Genomic DNA, 19,042 nt, shown 5'->3' on the forward strand with positions numbered 1-19,042 from the left:
CTGACCTGCTTTTCTTTAAATAACTCGCTGGTACAGGCTAATTACTTGTTAAGCCTCATCCTGGGCTGTGACATCACCTATTTAATTCAGATAGATGGATAAACAGATGATAAATCGATAGATAAGGAGACGCATGTATGCGTAGATACGTAGATGGGAGATAGATGAGCTGGGTCTGAAGCCAGCCCTGGAGGACGGCCAGCTGCACTCAGTGTCCCCAGACGCGGCCCTCCAGGGCTCCCTCCCTTCCTCTCCCCCTCTGCCCCCCCCCCTTTTCACACACACACACACACACACACACACACACACACAGAGCAGGGCTGGGAGCACGTCTCATTTCCAGGTGGGACGAGGAGAAACAGGAAAGACTCCTTCCTTCCCCACAACAGGAAGCAGGGCGAGGAGGCTATGGATCTCCCAGCAGACTGTCCTCACTGGGCAGGATGCGCCCCCAGGCTGAGCCACAGGGCTGCGTGCCCAGTGGCCTTGCAAGGGCAGCTGGCCAGGAGCCCCCTGTCCTCTGATGTCATCTGACACCACTCCCAAGGGAAGAGGGGAAGAGGCGGGGGGTCAGACCATCCCCAGGGCGGAGGTCTCGGGGAACACCCCTGCCCCCATCTTGGGGTGGGGTGTCTAGGGCTGCACCCATCACCCACCTCACCCCGTCCCATCCCCCTTATAGCAGCCAAGCCCCTGCAGCCTGCTCAAACTTTATTGAAGGTGGAGGTGGAGTGGGGAGGGGCCCAGAAGCACAGACCACCAGCCCCCCCTCCTCCCCCAGAGTGGGCTCCAGGGACAGGAGACAGCTGATGGCTTAGGCTCCCTCCGGGGACTTCAGGCGCAGCTCAGTGGCCCCCATCCCTGCAAATATCCAAGACACCCGCCTCAGCCCCCGCCCAGACCCCAGGGCGGCCTCGGGGGTGGGATGTGGACAGTGGGCCCTGCCCCCTCGGGCTTGCAGAGGCGAGGGGCAGCGGGGCCAGGGGACTAAGCCCACAGCCTCCCTCCCAGGCTGATGGGGCCTGATGGGTCCTGGGGACAAGGATGCCCAGCACAGTCCCTGCTGTGCTGGGCAGGGGGCTGAGCTGGGTGGCTGGGGCGTGCGGGTGCGTTACCACCAACTCAGGTCCCTCCTGGCCAGCTCCACCTGGGCCAGGCGGTGGTCACTCAGCACCTGTACCCGGGTGATGCCCGCCAGCGGCCGGTGGCGGTGTGCGAACTGTAGCACCTTGTGGTCCTGGGCGTGGACGTGGAAGTGCTCTGCATCTGAGCTCACCTCCATCTGGGGACGGGAGGCCGGTGACCCACGGGTCCCCTCACCAGCCCCATCACGCAGGCCGGCCCCGGATGGGAGCTCTGGGCCCCCTCCTCTCTCTGAGAAGTGCTCCCACCCACACCCGGCAGTGAGACTTCCAGCTGGCCGTCTCCCCGTCAACCTCCATGATGAGCCGGGGGCACAGGACATGTGGCGCAAAGCAGCCAGACAGCCCAGATGCCTCCACAGGTACCCCCGAGCCCGGCCTCCCGGCCTCCCCCAGCGCTCCCTTAAACCCACGGGCCTCCCCTCCCCGGCCCCCGGCACCTCAAAGGGCTCCCCCAGCACCAGCGGGAAGACGCCGGACACTTCCTCCTGGCCCCAGCGGCCACCCTGGAAGGTGTTGCCCACCATGGTGGCGCTGGAGAAGCGGGGCTTGACATGGAAGGCAATGTCCCCCGCCTCAGACAGGAAGTTGATCTCAAACCTATGGGAGTGTCATGGGGGTTGTGAGACAGCAGACGGCTGGGAGGTCACCCACCCAAGGCCAAGGGGGGGGGCCCGGGGAGGGCGGGGGACCTTACTTGTCCTCTCCAGAGTCAGAGTGTCCCTGGACCAGCAGGCTCCAGCCCGGGGCCAGGCCCCCTGCACAGAAGGCTTCAAACTGCTTGCAAAAGGGGGGACAGGGTGTACCCCACTTGTCCAGGGGGCCCCAGCATGTGCTGTTCCCCAGGACCCTGGCTCTCTGAGCAACGTTCCTTCCTGCCGGGAGGGTGGGGGCCCTCCCAGCCTGCAGGCCTGGGGAAGGACGCCGGGGACTCGGGGAGTCTCCCCCACCCCCGCCTGGGCCCGCTCCCTTCTCACCCACCTGCAATGCCATCTCACCACCTTCTGCGGGTGGGGAGCATGAGGGAGGGCATATAGGCAGGGGGGCAGGCGGGCTGGGCGAGGTGTAGGAGCCCCACCCCTGGGACGGGCGACAGGAGGCTCCGCCCCTCCCTGCCCCACCCCCTGCTTCGGTCCCCATTATGAGCAGGTCCGTCTTTCCAGTAAGTGACACAGGGTAGCTGGCCCTGGCCCCCTCCCCACCCCACTTCCCTTTTTAGGGTCCTTCGGAGGGGTCCCAGGAAAGCGGCTTCTGCCCCCACCCCCAGCCTCTTCCTCCAGGCTCCCAGGGACCCAGACTCTCATCTCTGCTCAAGTGAGGTGGGGGGAGGGGAGGCAGCCTGCCAAGCCTGCCTGGGTCTTCTGGGGGCTGAGCCTGTGCCCCCCAGCCCGGCCCAGCCTCCCCTGGCTGCCCGCTGCGGCCTCCAGCTGGCCCCATGGGGCCCTGTGCTGGGATTAGGCTGGGGCTGTGGTCAGCGCATTCCAGGGCTCTGGCCGACGGCGTGGGGAGAGGGCCTTTCCCACACCCCGGCGCCCCTCCTGGCCTGGTGCCCCAGCCCCTATCAGCCGAGCTGGGGAGGGGGCCGGACTGGGATCCCCACCGAGCATGTCGGGGAGACGGGCGGGGTCTCCCCAGGCTTTCCGGGCCGCCGTGGGGCTGCCCGGCTGGACTGTCCAGGGAGCTGGCCCAAAGAGGGAGCAGGCTGGGTCCATGGAGCACGGGGCTCTGCGTATGGTGCGCGTGCAGGTGGGTGTGCAAGTGTGTGGTTGCGGGTGAGCGTGCTGTGAGTGTGCAAGCATGTGGCGTGGGTGAGTGTGCAGGTGAGCGTGCGAGTGTGGTGCAGGTGAGCATGCAGGTGAGCGTGGGATCCTGTGGCTGCGCCAACAAGTGTCCGGGGACGTGTGTGCCCGTGCGTGTGCGAGGTGTTGTGTGCGAGGGCACGCGTGTGTGGCTCTGCCATTTCCCTGCCCAGCGCGTCTCAGGGGGCCGGGCCCTCACCTGGACGCCCAGTCCCCCGGGGTAACCCAGCGCCTGTAACCCCCTGGTTCCCACCCTCCCCCTGACCCCTGGGGGCCCTGCCTGGCCTCCCCCCGGGAGCCAGCCAGGCCTGGTGAGCGAGGCGATGCTAAGGCAGGGAAGGGACCCGGAGGCCGCGCGGGGCACCGGGCCTGCAGGGGGCAGTCCTGAGCAGGGAAGATTCTGCCAGAGAGCTTTCCTGCCTTGGTGTCCTGGCTCTGACACCCTGCCTGATGCCTAGAGCCTCGTCCCACCCCGGCCTGGCCGGCCGGGGGTCCACAGGCCGCAGACCCCGCGCCCCTTTCTCCACACAAGGACCACAGAGAAGGGAGACCCCCTCCACAGTGGCCCAGCCGGAGGGTGAAGCCCAGTCCTGCTTCCCCTCCTCCATGTCCTGTCCCCTGTCCATGGGGTGCTGGGACTGGGCACTCAGGGGTCCAGGACGCTTGAGCTAGTAGCCCCCGGGCCTCAGTCTCCCCAGCTGTGCACTGGTCTCAGCAGTTCTGCTCCGCCTGCCGACCTCAGCTCCCTGCACCTGTGCCCTGGTGGGGGCAGGGGGTCCAGAGCAGCTCTGGCCGGACACAGGAACCTGGGCCATGTCGCCTTACTTTGGGGTCAGCAGGGGCACTGATGGCGGGACCTTGGGCGTCAGCTGCCTGGAGCCCTTGCCAGGCATCAGGGGGCCTGTGAGCAAGGCTTGTCCCCCAGAATCCCTGCACAGAGGCCATCCCTCCCTTAGTCTCAGCCTCCCCATTTGGGCAGTGGGGCTTTGCAGGTAGTGGGCGGTGGGGGGGGGGGGGGGGGAGGGGAGGGCCTCGCCGGGGCAGGGGACGGAAAGAGACAGCGAGCTCCGGTGTGGCTGGCCCAGCCCTGCAGGGACACTCCAATGTTGTAGAGTCCCAGTCAGATGACAGCCAGGCTTCGGGTCTCAGGGGCAGCCATGGGAAGTGCCCCCGCCCTGACTTGCTGGCCAGCGGGCCTGGGTGCTGTAGCCTGGGCCCTGGGAGCAAACAGACCTGCTCCGCCAGGCGCCACCCCTCCCTTTCCCGGATGCGCGGTTTTGCCCCAGGGTGTTGTTGACTTTCCTCGGGCTGCAGGAGGCAGCAGGGTCTCCACCCAGTTAGGAATTTCACCAGGACTCAGAGCCCCTCATCCAGTGGGATGGGGGACGTCAGGGTTGGCTTCCTGGAGGAGGGGGCACCTCGAGCTGGGCTTGAGGAATGAGTAGCACCGGGAAGGCAGCACAGGGACATCGACTCAGGAAGGATCTGACCCACCTGGGTGGTCCCAGGGCCATCGGCACAGGTTCCACGGGACAATTTGAGAGGGCAGCACACCCTCCTCGGGCCTCCTGGAGCCGGGCATCATTGCGTCCACTGGCGCAGGGGACAGACCACTGAAGGAGGCTCCCAGAGCCCACGGAGAGGGGTGGTGACGCCAGAACGTGGGTGCAGCCTCCGGACTTACCAGTCCAGTGCTCCTTCCAGACCCCCGTCCGCTTGTGTCCCCGCCCCCACCCCAGCGCCAGCACCCGGCCGAGCCCACCGGTGGGTGATTCCAGGCATGGGGCCCTGGCTGCTGGGGGTCTCCAACCAGGCCAGGCCGCCCTCCCATGACCCCACCCCATCCCCAGCCCGCATCTGGAACCGCTCGCTGGTGGTGAGGTCAGCACGGAAATTCTCAGCCCCCGCCTGGCAAGGGGGCAGGGACGGCGCTGGAACTGGGCCACAGAGCTTTGGGCTGCCCTCCCCCTGGTTGGGTGCTTGCTGGCCTTTAGCACATAGCGGCTCGCTCTTTCCCTCTGGGTCAGCACCTCTGGGTCAGCAGGGAGACCGAGCAGCATGGAGAGTGAGGGCAGTCAGGAGGCACCGTGCCACTGTTGCACAGGTGGGGAAACCAAGGCCCAGGAACCTGCGCAGGCAGCAGCCTGGGGCACCGAGCGCCGGCCTCCACTGCCCCGTGGGGACCCCTCGTAGGCCCTGCTGGAGGCTGGGAAGGGCTGACCCGGGGCTGACAAGGACCCCAGGGCTCTGGGGAGGGGACGGCAGGGTGCCCACTCCCTGGGGCTCCCTTGCCTGGCCCTCTGGAGTCCCCTACCAGCCACGCCAACCACTACCAGCCCCGAGTTCCACACTCTCACGGCTTAGCTGCGTCCCCCCTAAACCCTCCCGGCGCTCTCCCTCCTCTGAAATCACTCTCACTCAGGACCGTGGTCATTTTCTCCCCGGGGCACTCAGGGAGGCCCCGCTGAATGCCAGGAGGGAGGAGGCAGGTCCTCCCACTGCCCCCGGGCACACCCGGGCACACACGAGATTTCTCCGGAAATGCAACGACCCCGGGGACGGAGGCTCCGGGCCCAGGGAACTTAGCCCGTCGTGGTCGCGGTGGCTGTCACTTCTGTGTGCTCAGTGCTGTGCTAGGCGCCGGCCGCTCTGCCTTGCTGCCTTGCCACCCCCTCGCCGCTGACAGAGGGAGGCAACTAGCTGCTCATTTACTTGTTCGCGGCACATACTTGCGGCAGGTTCACAACACAGAGAGGCAGACACAGTCTGTGCCCTAGCAGGGCTCCTAGTGTCTGTGGGAGGTGGTCAGGCAGCAAATGACAACCCCCCCGTCTCTTTATCGAATTGTCTTCATACAGGATCCTAAGGGAAATTCTGAGGAGTGACACTTGTGTACGGGGAGCAGGGGTTGGCCTGATACGGAAGGACTGGAGAGACTTCCCACAGGAGCTGATATCTGAGCTGAGCCCAGAAGAAGAGGGGCTCACCAGAAGAAGGGATGGGGGGTGGGGGGAGAGCGTGGCCAACAAAGGAAACAGCATGTGCAAAGGCCCTGGGGAGGCCAGAGCTATGGGAGTGTGGAAGGGCCAGGATGGGGCTGGGGAGGCGTGTCCCTCCCGGCCCCACCTTTGCTGCCTGGCTGGGGCCCAGCCCTTCCCAGCCTCCCCTGCTGGGCACCACTTTCCCTTCCCCTAATTTGGCGGGGCACTGTTTCTGGCCAAGCCTCCCACCCGGTGCCTGGCCATTGTCCCCGTCTCCTGCTTCCCGCCCTTGAGTCTCTTATCACCCAGAGAATCTGCTCGTTTGGGGGCATTTGGGGGCCGATAAGGTTTTACTGGAGCCAGTGCCGCTCGGGCTGTCCTTTCTGACGCCACCCCTCCTGGCCGGTGATGTCTGAAGGGCGCTCAGCAAACGTGGCCTCCCTCCTGCAGGGGCCCGGGGGGCTGTCCCTCCAGTTCCACACCTTTCCCTCCACAGCCTCCAAGTCAGGGCAGACCCACCTGCTTGTGATAGACCCCTTTCTGGGCCTCAGTTCCTCCAAGGTTGCCTAGTGGGTTGTGTGCTTGGCCCGTTTGCTCGGCCAGGGGACAGAAGCGAGGCTTCCTTTGGCCCGGTGGGGAGGGGGCAGAGGATGGCGCTGTGGGCCGGTCTGGGCCGCTGAGATACCAGCTCTGCAGGTGAGGCTGGTGTCGCCCTCTCCCCAGCGGGCCTGAGCCTCGGGCAGCGAGTGGAGGCGCCCCGCGGGGAGGGCAGGACCCCCGTCTACCGGGAACCCAGCCCCGGCCAGGCCTTAGCCCCCGCGTTCTCACCACCCCCTGCGAGGGGAGCGCCCTTCCTCTCCCACTTCCCATTTCACAGATGTGACAGCTGAGGCTCAAAGGGGAGGTGTGACCACCCAGGTCCTCGCAGCCAGGTGCCGGTGGAGCTGCTGTTAACCACACCGCTGCAGAGGGAGGGGGCAGGATTTGGGGGGAGGACAGAGCCTCCCCCTGCGTCCCCCACTCATTTTCCAGCTCCCACAGTGAGGCTCCTTGGCTCAGTACCCATTCCTCCAAGCGCATTCACGTCTGTTCACAGCTCTGCTGGGCCAGGGTCTCTGTTTTACTGACGGGGAGACTGAGGCCACCGTGCCGGTGTCCCTGGTGGGTCACTGTTGCCAAAAACCCTCAAGGGATCACGTGGGAGCCCCGTCAAAAGGATGTGCCACAGGGACCGTGAAAGCCCTCGGTGGGCCGCTGGGGAGCGGGGGGCTCAGGGAGAGGCTTCCCCGTGGCCCCGGCCTGGGCGGGTGGGGGCCTCGCTGACGCTGTGGGAGACTCTTGGGCCTCGACCAGCAGTGTGCCCGCTGGCAGCCCTCTAGAGGGAGCTCAGCTGGCCTGGACGGGCCGCCAGAAAGGCTGTCCGGGTGCCGGAGGCCCTGTGCCGGGCAGGGGCCGGGGGCCGGCCGTGCGGGGCGGTGCAGGGGGGGCGGCATCTGGCCCGGAGGGGGTGCTGTGATGATTTCTCCAGATGGGCGCTGGGCCCCGCCGCCCCGCAGCCCAGAATCGAGGGAGGGAGAGCCAGGAATCCGATTAGATGAGAAAGCGGCCTCGTGGGGTGACGGGGCTGGGCCGCAGGTAGCCTCAAGGTGGGGGGTGCGGGAACCGCCGGGGCCCCGCGGCCCTCGCCCAGCAGAGTCGGGGACAACCAGGGGAGCACGGGGCACCGGGTGTGGGTTCAAGCCCCCGCTTTGCACAGAGGGGGCCTCGTCATGCTGCCGTGTGGCCTGGAGTCGTGGTCCCCCGTGGGTGGGGATGATGCTGGGGGAGGGGCCCAGACCCCACAGCTCCCCTTTCCTCATCCCCAGACGTTGACAGAGCATCCGCTTCGTGGCCTTGTGGGGGGCAAGACAGTCACGTATCGCAGCGGGAGAGACGGGTAATAAATAGCTCAGCAAGTACATGGAACCTTCTAGGTGATGGTATGTGCTAGGAAGCAAGCAGAATAGGACAGTGGCACAGAGCTGGCCGGGCCTGTTTGGTAGCACTGACCACCAGCTGAAACGGGTTTGCAAGATTCAGCGCATAAAAGAAAATCTCAATAACTTTTATACCGGTCGCTTTTTTTTTTTTTTAATGTTTATTTATTTTTGAGAGACAGAGCGAGCGGGGGAGGGGCAGAGAGAGAGGGAGACAGAATGCGAAGCAGCTCCAGGCCCCGAGCTGTCGGCACAGAGCCCCGCGTCGAACTCACGGACCACGGGATATGACCTGAGCCGAAGTCGGACGCTCAACCGACTGAGCCCCCACCAGGTGCCCCTATACTGATCACTTGTTAAAGGAAAATATTTTTGGATACGGTGGGTTAAATAAAATATATTAAAATTAGAGGTTTCTGGCTGGCTCAGTCAGATGAGCATCCGACTTCGGCTCAGGTCATGATCTCACGGTTCGTGGGTTCGAGCCCCACCTTGGGCTCTGCGCTGACAGTGTGGAGCCTGCTTGGGAGTCTCTCTCTCCCTCTCTCCCTGCCCCTCCCTTGCTTGTGATGTCTCTCTCAAAATAAATAAATAAACTTAAAAAATATTAAATTTCCACCTGTCTTAAAAACTGTTTTCAACTGGCCACTAGAAAGCATCAAGTTACATTTGTGGCTGGCGTTCTGTTTCTACAGAACAGTAAAGAACGGAGGTGGTAGGGGGGGAGTCGTGGGGGCACTGGGGCCATGGCTGGGAGGGGGCTCTCAGGGGAGGTGACCGCTGCCCTGAGACCTCATGTTGAAAAAGACCCGGCCCAGGAGACTGAGGAGGAATGAGCCAGGCAGAAGGAAGTGTCTGTGCAAATGTCCTGAGGTAGCAAGCAGCTAGGAGGCTGGCGGGGCCAGAGCGTGGGAGGGCAGGGCAGGGGCGTTGTGAGGTGAGATTGTGGAGGTGACTGAGGCCACATCTGTGGGAGGGACAGACGTGTGAAGATCCTTCAGTGTCCCCCCCCCAGGGCAGGACCAGCTGGTAGGGAATGAGTTGCTCCGGGTCTGCCCCCACCCTGGGACCCTCTCAGGTGGGCCCCTGCCACCCTCTCCCCCAGACACCAGGCTGTGTCCCCACAACCACTACACGCCCCCTCCCACTCAGGCTGACCCCTGCTGGCTTCCAGCGCTCCCGCCAAGACTTGGGAAAGGCCCAGGGGAGCCGCCAGCTCCCGAAATAACCTCACACCAGTTCCAGGACATCTGCGGAGGGGCGGAGTGCTGGAACCCAGGGCTGGGAGAGCCCTCGCGGGGTGAGGGCTGGGAGCGGGGACAGGGAGAGGGGGACAGGGACGCGCAGGGACACCCCCAGGCCAGGCGGGTCTCCGGTGGGGGGGATGCACCCCTGAGTGGAGGTCTGGAAGGTGGGGCCCGGGTGGAGGATCGGGGCCGACACGGGCCCCACAGGGTCTCTGAGGTCTGCACGGCCTGTCTCCTCGCCCCCCACCTTCCCAGACGGGAAACGGGTGCACAGAGGCCGAGCACTTGTCTGAGGGCCCCGGCACACGAGTGGCAGGCCAGGCGCCTTTCCTTCTGTGTCCTTCGCACACTCGGTCACCTCCCTCCCAGCTGGCCAGCAGGCTGACAGAATGTTCTCCCCCTGCCCTGGGTCCCCAGAGGGCCGGGACTGTCCTCTGATCCATGTGGCTAGCGGTGGCCGAGCCTGTGGAATTTCCCCAGCCTGAGGAGCGGTGGGGGCCCGGGAGAGCCATGCGGGGGTGGGGTGGGGAGACTGAGGCAGAGAGGGGCTGCCTGGGGAGCCTGGCCCTCCCCGACCCGGGGCCCAGCCTGGGATTCTGGGAAGAGGAACTGAGGGGTGGTTCTTGGAGATTAAAGGGTCTCTCCTACAAGACCCCCCGCCCCGGGTCCACGTGATCCACCCTTCCATCCAACACACATCTGGACACTGGCTGTGTGCTGGTGGCCAGGCGGCCACAGTGGGCAAGGGAACAATCTAGAGGGAAGACCAAGGCCATCTGAGCAGAGGGGAGGTGGGCAGCCACAGACTGGCCAGAGTCGGCGTGGTCAGGGCCAGGACTGTCCCCGCGGGGGCTGGGGAGCCGCCAGCCCACGACCCCTTCCCAGAGAAGAGGTCTCCCCTACTGGGAACCTTGGCGGGTGTTCAGTGACCCACGGCAGCTGTCCCCCACCCCCCCCACGAGGGCTGTTTGTCTTGTGATGGTGGAAATTTTCTATCATGTTTCTCAGGATAGAAAATAAAAGCAAAGAAAAAAAGGGCCTTCCTCGAGGAAGTGAGGGTCAAGGTCAAGAAGGGGGCGGCCCAAGGTGTCCAAGGCAGCAGTGGCACATGGGAGGGCAGGCTGGGCTCACATCAGGCACCCCGCTGTACCCCGGGGGGGTGGGGGAGCTGTCCCGGCAGAGGCTGGGGTGGCAGAACAGAGCCTGCGGGACCTCGGGGGGCAGGAGGTGGCCCAGTGGAGTGGAAGGTGGGGGTGCCGGCAGGGAGCGGGCAGGAGCTTTCAGGGGAACTGGTTTCCCCGGTGAAAGGCTGCAGGAGACCCCCGAGAAGGCGCAGGCTCAGCCTTGGGGGGCCCCAGGGCAAGCAGGGGGCAAAGAGTGGGCGGGAGGAAGTAGAGACCCTCTTCCCACCAAGCCCTGGACCCCCCCCCATCCCCGCCCCCTCCCCACCCCGGACGGGCTAGGGCCAACTCACCAGCTCACTGCAGCCACCAGGGCCACCAGGGCCACCGTGGCCACTCTCACCCCTGAGCCCTCACTGCTGTGGCCACTTCCCCGGGGCTGGGACGGACACGAGATTCTTTCAAAAACATTTCCTTTGCAAAATAATCCTTCGAAATATGTTTTTGGAAACAGACTCCTGATCTGAACAGGAAGAAGTTAATTACAGTCCCTCCCCAGAGGGGCGCGGGGGAGGAAGCCTCGTGGTCAGAAACATGAGTGAGGGCCAGGGCAGACGCCCCCTCACACCCGGCCCCGGCTCCCCTTCCCCGCGATGACCCGTTGTCCCCACCCCCACCCCACCTCCAAAGGCCCGAGCTCCCACAGCCCACGGGGGGGCGGGAGTGGGGGGGCAGGGACCTGGCCGAGGTCGGCAGTTCGAGGCCGGCCGAGCCGGGTGGAGCCCCTCGTCTGTGTGGTGTGGGTAAGTGCGTGCATGCAGGCGTGCTCGAGCTGTGTGCTGCATCGAGGTGGGCGGAAGGAGGCTCGCAGGGCCTGTGGTGTTGGCTCGGCTGCCGGGGGTCTCTGACTTCCCCACCTGCCAGGACGCCTTCCCAGGTGCAGAGGCCCTGGTTGGACTAGGACCACGGGAGGCAGAAGATGGGGTTCCTTCGGCGCACCTGCCCTGAACCCCGCCCCCAGGGCACCCTCCAAACAAGGGTCACCTGGGTCCCCGTGGGCCTAGACTGTCTCTGGGTGTCTCTGGATGTCTCTGTCCCTCCCAGTTAGTTGTGACGCTCAGGTTCTGGGCCGTGTGTCTTACGGGTACTAAGTGGTTATCTTGGGAGCTGGGGTGTCTAAACTCCCGTCCAGCCTGGGGCGTCTGGTCTTCCCGCCCAGCCTACAGCCCCAGGGTTCGTCCGAGTGCAAATCTGTGGAACGAGCCCTAGGCCCCTCCTCACCGTCTGTCCGTCCCACGTCCCTCCGTCCATCTGTGCTGTGTCCTATCGCCTCGTACTAAATCACCGTGGACTTAGTGGCTTCAAACAGCACAATGTACAGTCTTACGGCCCTGTGGGTCAGAGATGGGTCTCACGGGCTAAACTCAAGGCGTGACCAGGGTTCCTCGTGGAGGTTCTGGGGGAGAATCGGTTTCCTTGCTTTTTCCAGCTTCTAGAAGCCTCCGGCATCCTCAGCTGGAGGTCAGCTGCCCGGCTCAGGGTCGCAAGAGCGCTCCCCCGACGTGGTGGGCTGCCGGCTTCGCTTCCCCCCCTGACGCCTGTGATGGCATCGCGGGGGGGGGGGGTGCGCAGGGGGGGCAGCCACAGGCCCCCGGTAATCTCCCCCTCTCTGGCTTCACTTATCCACTTCTTCAATGTCCCTTTGGCCACGGAAGGTGGCAGTCACAGGTTCCAGGGATGAGCCCCTGGACATCTCTGGGGGGCTCCGTCCTGCCTGCCGCATCCCCCTTCCGTGCGTCTGTCCGTGTCCTCGTGCATTTCTCTGACCGTCGGCGCACCTGCGCGTTATTTCCCCATCTGTCCGGTCAGCGGCCGGCCAGGGAGCAGCCCTCTCTCTGTCCATCTTCCCATCCGCCGGCCTGGCTTCCCTCTTTCCTTTCCCTCTGCAGCCATCCTTCCAAGTCGTCCGTCCGTCCACTCACACGCCCGTCTTCCGTCTGTCTGTCCGTAAGGGGCAGGACGCTAAGTGGGGAAGATCAGAGTCGTGGCAGGTGTGGGGGGCGCAGGCCGGGGCCCGGCTCGGTCTTCCTCTCCCTCACAACTCCTTCCTGAGACCTCCAGCTGTCCCCGCCCCCGAGACCGGTGGCTTCCCGGGTCCAGAGCGGGGCTCTCCAAGCTCAGGGGGGCGCAGCCCACCCTCCGGGTCTCTGGCCCTGACCCCGTGGAGCCTGGAGGTGTTTGTTCAGTGGGATCAGACCCGGCGTCGGCCCCAGGGGCCGCGGACAGAGCCACACTGCCCGACGGACAGACGGATGCAGGGATGCAGGGGTGGGTGGGCCCCCGCCCCGACCCGCGTTCCCTCCTTGCCCCTCCTGAGCTCAGCGCCCGGGGCGAGCCCTGGATTCCAGGAGAGGCTGTGGGAAAGGCCCCTCGCGGACCCCTCGCCGGCTTCAGGTCATCTTGTGGGGGAGCGTTGGTCGCTCAGAGCTTGGGGAGAGGGCCCTGGACCGAGCCCAGGATGATTCGATGAGGAAAAAATGCCCCCACGAGGACTATCTCGCCGCAGCTGCTGAGACAAGCCTGCTTATCCTAGCCTCACCCCCTGTGCCCCCCCAGCGGGGTGAGCACGGGGACTCCAGGCTCTCCCGCCCTCGTGGGGGCCCCAGACTAGAGGCCGGGACCCTTGGGGCACTCACACCCCCTCTCTGTGAGTCTCACTGTCTCTCACTGTCTCCTTCCCTCGCTGTCTCTGTCCCTCTCTGTCCCTGTGTCTCCCTATCTCTGTGTCTCACTGTGTCTCACTGTCTCTGTGTCTCACTGCCTCTGTCCCTCACTGTCTCTGTCCCTCTCTCTCTCTCTGTGTCTCACTGTCTCTGTCTCTGTGTCTCACTATGTCTGTCTCTCACTGTCTCTGTGCCTTTCTGTCTCTGTCTCTCACTGTCTCTGTCCCTCTCTGTGTCCCTCACTGTCTCTGTGCCTGTCTCTGTGCCTCTCTGTCTCTGTCCCTCACTGTCTTTGTCCCTCTCTGTGTCTCACTGTCTGTCCCTCACTGTCTTCATCACTCTCTGTCCCTATGTCTGTATCTTTATCTCTGCTCCCTACAGTCACTCTCTGGCCACATGTCACCTCTCGGGGCCTCACGGGCACAGAGGCCCCGCCCCGTAGTCCCACAACCCAGGATTCTACCCTCGTGCCCCCCCACCCCACCGCCTGTCCTCAGGGACCTCTTCTCCAGGATGGCATCCTAGTGGCCGCTGGGAGTGACCTCAGTGCAGGCAGTGACCCCTGCGGGTGCCCCCCAGGACCTGCATTTCCCCCTCCACCTGCCTGGGTGTTGAGGTGTGGCCAGCCTGAGATCCTAGAACAGGATGCTATGTGGTCAGGGCCTGTGACTCAGCATTGCTCAGGGTCCGAGGCCAGCACTCAGTGTGTGTGTGTGTGTGTGTGTGTGTGTGTGTGTGTGTGCATGTGCACAGGTGGGTGTGTGTGTGTCTGTGGACAGGCCGGGTGTGCGTGGATGGGGGCGGGTGTGGGTGAGTGGGTGTGTGGACATGTGCACGGGGGGATGGGTGTACGCTCGGCTGGGCTGAGACAGATGCTTCGTGTCCCCTGGCCCCAGCAGGGCAGTGGCGGTCACCTGTGCCCAAAACCTGCCCCCACCCACCGGCCGGCCCAGTGCCCCACAGGCTCCCCACGTGGCCTCCGGCGGCACAGGCCAGAGAGGCCGCCGCGGGCCCCTGGCGCGTGGCCTCTGGGAGGTGGGCAGGAAGGGGTGCGGCTGCCTCGTGGGCCAGGGCTGCCGGGGGGGGGGGGGGGGGCAGGAAGGGAGGCGGGCTGTGCCGCGGGCGTCCCGGAGGTCACCGGGAGCCGGGCGGGCAGGGTGGACGGCCGCTCGAGAGCCCTGCCCCCCCCCCACCCGCCCCCGACCCGCCTCTGGCGTCTCTCGGGGCCGAGGTGACGCCTGCTCCCCCGGCCTTCCCTGTGGCCTCCTCCAGACCCGTCCGCCCCTGCGTCTGAGACCCCGCCAGGCCTACGCCGGTCACGTCGCTGAGGTGTCCTGCTCCCCTGCTCCAGCAGAACCCCCGCCGGCATGATCGGACCCCCGACTCCGGGGCCCTGTGTGCGCGAGCCTGGGCCTCAGCCCGAAGCCCTTCGCCAGGGACGGGCTCTCCCATTTCCTCCCCTGCCGGGCCTCCTGCAGCCCTGGGCCCAGATGCCGGGCTTCCTTCCACGTGCTGATGAGCCAGAGTCGCAGCGTGCGCCTGGACCCCCCTCCCCGCCCCTGGTGCAGGGCCCGGGGTCCCTCACCTGCCGGCTGCTGCTCACCCGTGGGACGCACCCACCGTGCCGTCAGCAGGGGCCCCGGGAGCAGTTGTTTGGTGAGGAAGGGGAGTGACACACAGTCCCGTGCCCAGGCTGGCCCCCTGGGGCTCCCAGGAGAGCAGTGTGGCCCCTCCCCACTCGCTCCCGCACCTGTGAGGCCGGTGGGGCCCCGGGGCTAGTGGACGGGGTGGCGGTGGGTCTCCTCTGCCCATTTGGGGCGCTTTCCAGGTGGGGGCTGTGGACGGGGGTTGGGGTCCAGAAAAGCAGGGAGGCTGATGGGTGGGGGCAGGGAGCGTGGCAGGCCCGCTCTGTCCCCAAGCCGTTCCCTCTCAGCCCCCCGCCCACCATACACACACACGCACACGTGTGCACACGCCGGGCACGCACCTCCCGCTGTAAATACTGGGGCTGGGCTGGGAGTAAGCCACCCCAGGGCAGTGATGGGCCCTCACCGGCTTCTTCCCCCCCAACACCGGCCCCGCTCAGCCACCAGCACCCGGTTGCCCTGCGGGTGGCCTGCAGCGTGGGGCCACCGGGACCTGGGCCTTTCAGTCCAGGCGGTGGGTTGGATCCTGGATTTCCAAGGCCGCCCCCACTTCCGCTGTCTGGTTTATGCTCAGATAGCCCCACCCCAGTCCCAATTCTGTTTTGTGGTAGGGGGCGCCAAGGCCCAAAGAGCCACGCCAGCTCCCGGGGTGGGGGGGGTGGGGCGGGGTGGCTGGCAGTCAGGACCAGGGCACAGGCCAAGCTTCCCTCCTGTCCACTCAAGCTCTGTCCAGGGTGGGGGCTGCGTCCCGTCCATCCGTCTGTGCATTGTTCCTAGCCACAGCGGAGGGGAGGGGCTGAGGGAGAGGGGAGGGAGGAGCAGGGGTGGGGAGGGGAGCGCCGGACCTGTGCACAAGCATCTTCCCAGCCTCCACCCCTCCTTACCTCCCCAGGCCCTTCCCAGGCGGAAAATTCAATTAGTTTCGAGCAACTGCTTTGCTGAAGAGCCAGAGAGAGGGGTGATGAGGGGACGGGGGTCCGCCTGGCGGCTGGGGTGCGCGCTGGGGGGAGGGGAGGCCAACAGCCCTCTTGTCTCTGCGGGTTTCTGCCGAGTCCCTGTGCCCGTGTGACTTAGTGTGTGACTTGGGGTCCCAGGGTCCTTGCGTGCCCACGTCTGGCCCGTGCACGCAGACGGCCCTCACAGCCCTCAGCACCCCCACGTGTGCATTGGCATTCGCCGTAACTGCCAGCCAGGCCCTGGGCTCTGGCCAGTGGATGTCCGGTTGTGGGATGGGGGTGCACACGGGGCGGGGTGGGGGGGGTGGCAACCTCCCTGCAAATTGCACACACAGGGTGTGGTGTGGCGCTTAGCTTCCCAGACTGGGTGCCACCCCCTTGGTTCCACAGTGGCTCCTTGTCTGGTCCCCATACACTTTAGCCTTCTGGCCACAGGGCCTTTGCCCATACCATTCCCCCAGGCCTGCAAGCTTCCCCTCAAAGAACCTCGTCCCAGCGTGCATCTGCCCTTGTTTTTCATTCTCCTTTCATCCCTGGGCTTCGAGGCATGCAGCCAAAAGTCTCCCGCTGTGAGGAAATGGGGTAGCCCTGTCTGGACCAGTCTCTGTCCCTGTGCCCGGAGTGGTGCTCAATTGGTCGAGTGAATGAAGTGTCGGGCCCACACAGAAGTTTAGAAAACAGGTCCTGCGATAGACACACACTTCTCTTCCTAGCAGACTCCTATGCACCCTGCCGTGGCCCGGCTTCCAGCACCCCCTCCTCCAGGATGTCCAGAGTGCTCTGAGGATCATTGGGAACAAAGGCCCTGAGCCTGGGGTATCTGTGCTTTCTTCTGGGACCCAATGTGCCCTGTCTCCGGCCCGTGGTCTGCCATCATCCCCGCCAGTTAGCCTGACCCAGTGAGTGCAAGACCCCTCCTTCCTGCTGTGATCACTCAGGACCCGCTCAGGGCCCGTGGGAGAAGATCCGATCATCTGCCTCTTCGTGGAGGGCTCCCGTGGCCCATGCCACCCAGGGTGCAGGCTGGGGGCAGGGGTGCCCATCTGACCCAGTCCTTTGTCCTGGCACCCCTGCTCCACACTGCCCAGCTGGCCTTCCCCCCCCTCCCCGGGGTCTCCCTCTCACTTCACTCCCCAATTCCAGGGGCTCTCTGAGGTCATGAGGAGTTGAGGGGCACCCACCTGAGCCCACACACAGTGGGCACCCAGGACACAGACCCACAGGGCGGCCAGGTTGGGGGCAAAGGAAGCCGCTGCCTGTCGGAGTGTGTTTCTTTATCCAAGTCCCCAGACACCGGCAGGGACGGCCCCTGCTTTCCTGAGGGGCCCCTCCCAGCAGGTAGAGGGTGGGGAGGGGGCTCCCAGGGCCCGCTAGGGAAGGAAGGAGGTTTGAGAAGGCCAGATGCGGGGAGGGGCCCCTGTGCAGAGGAATGTGGGCCAGCCCCTCCTCCTTCCCCAGGAGGGACAGAGGCAGATGGCAGCTGGGGGGTTGAGGACAAGGGGGAGGCCCAGCCGGCCCAGCCTGAGGCTCCGAAGGGCGCCTGTGGCCCCTCCTCGGTAGCTGTGGGGGCACATCCTTCTCAAGTTCCTGGCCCCCCAGCCCGCACCAGCTGTGTGCAGCTGGGGCCTCACCCTGAGGAAACCCAACACTGGCAGGGGGGGTGGGGGTGGGGGCCAGGGCGCCAGCCTGCTCCCCGACCACTGTGCGTGGGCTCCCCCCACCGCCACTTGTGGCCTGCCAGGCGGCTCATCGGTAAGGAGGCTGGAGTGTGAGCACCGCGCCTGGGGCCTGGCGGGTGACATCATCCCAGAGAAGGCTGGAGGACGCGGTGTCGAGGGGTGGGTGCCCGTGAGGGGCTGGTTTTCCCTGGGTCACCCTCCACTGGCCAGGCTCTGGCAGCTCCCTTCTCCCGTGGGAGCCCCCCCCCCCCACCCTCTCAGAAGGGACAGGGCTGAGCCCAGGGACCTGTGCTCAGAATGAGGGACTGAGCTTTGGAGATGCAGCCATGTGGCCGATGCCTTGCAGAGCAGGCCAGATGCCCACCTCGGGGCCTGCCTTCCCCCCAGCGGCCCCCCCCACCCGAGGCCCTCCACGCCCTCCAGTGCCCAGGCCGCCGGCTGCCTCCACCCCCTGGGTTCTGCCTAGAGCCCAGAGGGTAGAGCCATGCGGGGAGGGGGCTTCCAGATGGCTGGAATCCCGCGTCAACAGGGCTTAGACACCTGCCCAGCCTCTTCCCGCCCTCCCCTCTGCCTGCCCAGGCGCTTCTGCACATCTTAACTTTCCAGGGGCTTTGCTTCCCTGGCCAGAGTCTGAGCCTCCTGCTCTGGGGTGGGGAGGGGCGCCGTGTCCTCACCCCGTCCCTGGCAGGCGTTCCCCACTCCCAAGCACACACAGGCCCCAAAGGCCAGGCCCCTTGCTGGCCCTGCGTCCAGCCGAGGGCTAACCTGACGGATGCCCGTGGCATATTTTCTGGGCGTGTGTGAGGCCGGAGCACTGTGGAAGGAGCCCGGCAGTCACGGCACCCCAGGGAGAGGGCCAGGGAGATCAGAGGGCAGGCCTCGGCGTGGCCCCGGGCCCCGCCTCAGGTGGTCACGCAGCCAGGGGACAGGTCACTTCTGGGGCTCAGAGTGGAAGGCCCAGGCAGAGCCGGCAGGAGGGGTCAGCACGGCAGTGGGGGTGGCCCCCGGCGCTAGGCCCAGGCTCCCCTCCCCCACCATGCAGGCCAGAGGCGGCCACTCTGGCCCACCGCCCCACGCTGTGGTCCTCGGGCCTGGCTTGGACCAGCACGGCCACGTGGACCCTGTGGCCTCGAGCACCTACAGCTCTCCCCTCGACCCCGGGGCCCCAATATCTCCCCGTCCAGTGGGTGTCTGGCTGGGCAACTCTCAGCCCCTCTCAGGCAGTGGGGGAATGCAGGGAGGAAGGTGGGGGCTCATTCCTGTCCCGGTGGCACCTGCCTGCCCGCCTGCCCGCCCGCCGGTCCCGCCCGCCCCTCCTCCTCCACTGCATCTTTTCAGGGTCCGACAAGCCTTTTCAGGGCTGACGGATGGCAGGTCTGGATTTCCATGTCAATGGGCCGGGCGCTGCCTGGTAAGCTGGTTAACAAGCCCCCAGCCCCACTGGGGAGGCTGTGCCGGTGTTAACACAGGCCCCTTTCTCCCAAGGCTTCGCGGCCTCGCGGTTGCCATGGCGCCCTGCGTGGCCTTTCGGGCCACGGCTAATCCTTTCTCTGGCGCTTTCATCCTGGCTGTCCCACCCCCAGGCTGGTCGCCGGTAACTCAGCCTTGCCCAACAAGGCTGGTTTCTCTGCCGGGGTCAGAGGAGGCCGTAAATCCAGCCCCCTGCCCCGGCCCTTTGTCCCTGGCATTGTCCCCAAGTCCCCAGCCGCCCCCTCCTCTGGGGACTCCTGTGGCGGGAAGGGAGCCTCTGCCAAGTGGTCAGCTCCTGTCCT

At 65.7% G+C, this 19,042-nt stretch overlaps 1 protein-coding gene across 2 annotated transcripts; it reads right to left on the minus strand.

Moving 5' to 3' along the window:
• Nucleotides 1–708: 708 nt before the first annotated feature.
• GRIFIN (galectin-related inter-fiber protein) lies at nucleotides 709–2,213 on the minus strand. Of its 2 annotated transcripts, none has more exons than XM_047839122.1 (5): nucleotides 2,124–2,213; nucleotides 1,840–1,919; nucleotides 1,583–1,742; nucleotides 1,148–1,282; nucleotides 709–861 (listed from the first exon to the last, which is right to left on the minus strand). In XM_047839122.1, exons 1-5 carry the CDS (start codon nucleotides 2,133–2,135, stop codon nucleotides 835–837), a joined length of 414 nt encoding a protein of 137 aa, XP_047695078.1. In that variant the 5' UTR covers nucleotides 2,136–2,213; the 3' UTR covers nucleotides 709–834. The 2 variants fall into 2 exon arrangements, with proteins under 2 accessions (XP_047695078.1, XP_047695076.1); XM_047839120.1 differs by having other exon boundaries at nucleotides 1,116–1,282.
• Between the last annotated feature and the right edge of the window lie 16,829 nt (nucleotides 2,214–19,042).

This window comes from Prionailurus viverrinus, chromosome E3 (genome assembly GCF_022837055.1).
Source record: "Prionailurus viverrinus isolate Anna chromosome E3, UM_Priviv_1.0, whole genome shotgun sequence".
Lineage (NCBI taxonomy): Eukaryota > Metazoa > Chordata > Mammalia > Carnivora > Felidae > Prionailurus > Prionailurus viverrinus.